The sequence below is a fragment of the Pinus tabuliformis genome, chromosome 8 (genome assembly GCF_031772625.1).
Source record: "Pinus tabuliformis cultivar Carrire ecotype Pingquan chromosome 8, CPIR1, whole genome shotgun sequence".
NCBI lineage: Eukaryota > Viridiplantae > Streptophyta > Pinopsida > Pinales > Pinaceae > Pinus > Pinus tabuliformis.
The window spans coordinates 705,722,987-705,728,127 of record NC_142294.1 but is presented as its reverse complement, the minus strand read 5'-3'; the positions used below and the strand labels follow the sequence as shown (position 1 = coordinate 705,728,127).

General features: G+C 44.6%; 1 protein-coding gene across 1 annotated transcript; it reads left to right on the top strand.

The window, feature by feature from the left end:
* Positions 1–2,833: 2,833 nt before the first annotated feature.
* On the top strand, positions 2,834–4,006 carry LOC149237568 (uncharacterized). Its single transcript, XM_089369317.1, has one exon. The coding sequence runs from the start codon at positions 2,834–2,836 to the stop codon at positions 4,004–4,006; it is 1,173 nt and encodes a 390-aa protein (XP_089225443.1).
* The last annotated feature ends 1,135 nt before the right edge of the window (positions 4,007–5,141 follow it).

Below are 5,141 nucleotides of genomic sequence, written 5' to 3'. Positions count from 1 at the left end.
TTAAATAAATGGTCTCCAGATTTTGATCCGACCCAGGATGTTCCTACTGTGGTTCCAGTGTGGGTGCAGCTTCCCCCATCTTCCCCTACACTGTTGGAGCCAGAAATCTCTCCAAATTATCGGCAACTCCCTTGGTAAATACATTGATCAGGCCATAAGGAAAGATCAGTACTCATGTGCCCGAATATGCGTGGAAGTAGATCTAGAAGAAGGATTACCTGAAGTTGGATGGTCCCATATTCAAGAGCTGGATTACAAGCAAATCCCCTTTAAATGCAGACACTGCCATGGCTATGGACACTTTGCAAAATACTGCAAGAAAAAAGCTGAAGAGCAGAGTCACATCCCCAAGGGAGATCAATGGATCTCAGTCCAGAAAACTGGCCATGCAAAAGTAGTCGGGAAAGGATCCACAAAGGGGAATAACCAAGAAGAACCCAGCAATGATAATAGAACCCCTCAGGACCTGGACGAGATCCCAATCCCCAAAGGAACCTCTCCACCAGATCCCCCAGAAACTGATCTGACTACTCCAGCACAGGTCGAAGATCCACATGCAAATAAAGACGGAGGCAAAGCTGCCTCGTCTGGTTCTCCTCAGGGCAGCCCCTCCATGCCTTCGTATGCAGATATAACAAAGAAGAAAAAAGTGCCAGAGCCCTCAGACTCCTCAGAGGATGAGACCTATGAGAGACCCTCGAAGAAAACAAGCAGGAAGACCCACAAAGCAGTCAGGGAGGAGGAGGCAGAATGCCTAAAAATGCAAGGAAGCCAGTCCACAATAGAGATGACTATCGGTAGAAATACTAGAGGAAGATCCACCAAGGGAGGAATCCCAAATCCCTCGCCAGGTAAATAATGCGTATAGTCTCTTGGAACTGCAGAGGCCTGGGGACCCAACCAAAAATTGAAGTGGTCAAAGATCTTATGGAAATAGAGCCCTCAAATATCCTCTTGCTCCAAGAGACCAAAATCGAAGGGCAAGCCCTTATGGATATCAGCAAGTCTAAATGGAAGAAGAACGAAGGCATAGCAGTCAGCTCAAGGGGAACTTCGGGAGGCGTTGCAACTCTCTGGTCTGAAGATTAGTTCTCTGTTGAACTCCCATGAGACCCAACATTGGATCTTCACTGAGCTCAAGCACCTTGAAAGTAAGTTAACTATAGCCTTATTCAATCTCTATGTTCCGGTCATTTATGCTGAAAAAAGAGAATGCTGGAATACTCTCTCTGATTTCTTAGATCTCCACTCCATAAACAACATCATCCTGGGAGGAGATCTCAACTTAGTCATGAAGCCAAAGGAAAAAAGGGGGGGAAACAATAGCAGAGATCAGCTGTTGCCTTTGGTAGAGGAATTAATGCAGCAGAGGGACCTGCTAGATTTTGCCCTAGTGAGAGGCAAATATACTTGGACCAATAATAGAATTGGGCCTGATCATATTGCTGCCCGGTTGGATAGATTTCTAATCCAAAGCTCCCTGCTGTTGGAAAACCTCCTTATCTCATCAAAAATTCTCCCAAAACTTTCCTCGAACCATAAGCCAATTCAACTCATTATGGCCCCTGAGGAAGACCTTGGCCCTATTCCATTTAAATTCAATCCTCTCCGGATTGAAAAAGCAGGTTTTTTGGACACTATCCAATCGGCTTGGGATATCCCCATCAACGAATCCCCAAGCTATGTGTGGGAGCAAAAATTAAAAGCCACCAAAAAAGCCTTAAAAGAGTGGCTAAGGAAACTCCCCAATCCCTCTTCTCAGCAGAGAAAAGATGAAGTTCAACAGCTATAAACTTTGCAAATTGGGATGGAAGGTCTCCACATTACCCCTGATATTTTAAACAAAGAGGCAGCTTATCAAAGAAATATCCATCAAGCATTCAGAAGGGAAGAAGAGCACTGGAGGCTCAAATCTCGCAGTCTATGGCTCAAGGCAGGAGATCGAAACACCTCGTTCTTCCATCGCCAGTATAAAGCCCGCCTATCTCGAAACCACATCACTGAGATTAGGAATGAAGAAGGACAGATCTACAACAAATTTGACCAAATTAAAACAATAGCTGAAAACCATTTTAAAAACCTCTATGGTCTAGGGAATGAAGGCAGCATAGAAGACATTGAAGATCTCCTCTCCTATATTCCCCACCTCATCACCCATGAGGACAATCAGGCTTTACTAAAACCCTTATCTGAAGAAGAAATCATCAAGGTCATATGGGCAATGGAATCAGATAAGGTCCCTGGGCCAGACGGATTTACAATACACTTCTACAAAGTCTGCTGGGACATCATCAAAACAGATTTGCTGAAAACGATACAAGTTTTTTTTGGAAAAGCCAAGGTTGGGGGAGGCATCAACTCCACCTTTCTTGCTTTAATTCCAAAAGAGGCTAACCCGGAAACTTTCGGTAGGTTTAGGCCCATCTCTCTATGCAACGCCTCCTACAAAATCTTGTCCAAAATCATTGCAAACAGAATCAAACCCCTACTTGACAAACTAATATCTAGCTCCCAAGGGGGGTTCGTCAAAGGCAGACACATCTTGGACAACGTCATTCAAGTGCAGGAAGCTATCCACTCTAGCAAACAGAGGAAAGAGAAGGGGATTTTGATCAAGCTTGACATGGCTAATGCCTTCGATAAAGTCAACCACTCCTTTCTTCTCCAAGTTCTCCGATCCTTCGGCTTCCCTACTCAGTTTATCAATCTCATTAAAGCATGCATCTCAAACCCTTGGATAGCTCCCATGGTCAATGGCCGCCCAACATCCTTCTTCCAAGCCCATCGTGGACTAAGGAAAGGTTGTCCGCTCTCGCCTTTTTTATATATACTCATGGCAGATATTCTCAGCAGGAAGCTGGATGCAGAAATGAACACTGGTGGACTCCCAGGAATTCGAACTGCAAATGCTCTCAAGCCTATAAATCATGCTCTCTTTGCAGACAACTCCCTACTTGTAGGCGGAGCCTCTATTAGAATAGTAGCTAATTTCGACTCTGTTCTAAAAAGTTATTGCAGAGCCTTAGGAGCTGTGATAAATGACAGAAAGAGTTCGATCTATGGATGGAATGTAAGTCAACACAATCTCAACACCATAGCCCAGATTCTTGGTTTTGAGTGCTTCGCCCATTGGGACAGCATCAAATACCTCGGCTTACCTCTCACATCTGGAGTCAACAACAAATCTCTGTGGCATGGCATCATTAGCAAAATTAAAGACAAGATCACCTCCTGGGGAGGTTATTGGCTCACCAAGGGAGGAAAAATTATCTTACTTAAATCTGTCTTATCTGCTCTCCCCATTTATCAAGCCTCTTTCCTTCTTGCTCCGAAACACATAATGGAGCAGATCTCTTGTCTCCTGAGAGACTTTCTCTGGAAAGGAGGTAGAGGCAATCACAGTAAATTGCATTTGGCAAACTGGGATCTTGTCAAGCAGCCAATATTGGACAGAGGTCTACAGATAAGAGACCCTGCTTTATCTAATCTGGCACTTGGACGCAAGCTCCTTTGGAAAATCTATTCAGACCCCACACATCCTGTCAGTGAAACACTCACCTCCAAATATGTGCAGGGGATCTCTCTCAGGCATCTGTCAGCGAATAATACTCCCACAGGCACACATACTTGGAATCTCTGTAGGAAATGTATCAGCAGCTTCAGGAATCACTTGTATCGCATACCTAGCAACGGGGAGAAAATCTTACTCTGGAAAGACCGCATTATGAACAGCCCCCCTCTTAACTCCTATGAAGAAATTCGCGAGCTAAGAGAATGGCTCCACAGCGCAGGTATACGAAAGTTAAATGACATCTCCGCGTGGGACAGTAAAGGGAACTGGGTTGACTGGGTATTCCCTCCCGTGCCGGCGCAGCTCCACAATCATCTCGCACTGCTCAAAACGCTGCTCTCAAACGCAGCGCCGGTCCATCGCAACAGCACAGACAGATGGGGGTGGGGTGACTCTGGATCTTATGCTTCAGCTTTGGGTTACATTGCCCAGTAGCCCAAAAAAGACAGACTTAGATCTCTAGCGTTATGGAAACAGGTTTGGAACACCAATGGGTTACCCAAAGTCAACTTCTTTTTTTGGATTCTTATGCAGAATAAACAACTCACAGGGGACAATCTATCAAAACGAAATATCTCTGGGCCACATAGATGCATATTGTGCAGAAACTCTAGAGAAACAACCTCTCATCTATTCATTGATTGTGATTTTGCCAAAGAAGTTTGGAAATTAACTCTTCTTGGATTGCACGCCTCCCCTCCCCAGCATAGTTCCGTGGCAGATCTCTTTACTGATTGGTTTCAATGTTATCCTCATAATATCCCCAACAATTCACTCTGGTTTCACATTTGGCTCTCCATCCCCAAATTTGTATGTTGGGAAATCTGGCTTGCCCACAATGACTCGATCTTCAACAACTCTACTTGCTCTCCTGCTAAATCTGCCTCTATTGCAAAAGATTTTCTTCTTGAAATTGTCCTCCTGCATTCCCAAAAATCAGACTCCTCCCTCCTCCCCACAGAAAAGGCATGGCTGAACCTTCATAGCCCTCATCCCAAAAGCAAAGCCCATTCCCTCCCCCTTCCCCTCCCCAATCCATCTTGGAAAATTAGAGAACCTGAAGCTTCCTTTCAAGCTTAGTGGAAGACCCAAAACACAACTTCAATCTTTTTTGACGGTGCCTCCAAGGGAAATCCTGGGGCTGCGGGAGCTGGAGGAGTCATCTACTTCTCAGACAATCCCAGAAAAGTTCGCTTTTGCTGGGGGCTTGGTATTCGCACAAACAATCAGGCAGAGCTCCTTGCTCTCACAAAAGCCTGCCAAATTGTCCGTGATAAAGGCATCAAAGAATGCCAAGCATTCGGAGATTCCGAAATCCTCATTAAGAAGATCACCTCGGACGACCAGTTCAACAACGCCATTCTCAACAAGTCTCTGAAAAGGTTAAAGATAATTCTGCAAGATTTCACTTCCTTCAAAATATATCATATTCTCAGAAGTTTGAATAGTGAGGTGGATGAAATGGCAAACAAAGGATGTCTCTTAGCACCAGGAGCTCTCAACATCAATGATAAAAGCTCTATCCCATATTGTATTCCTTAATTCAAGCGCAAAATTGAACAAGAAGCAT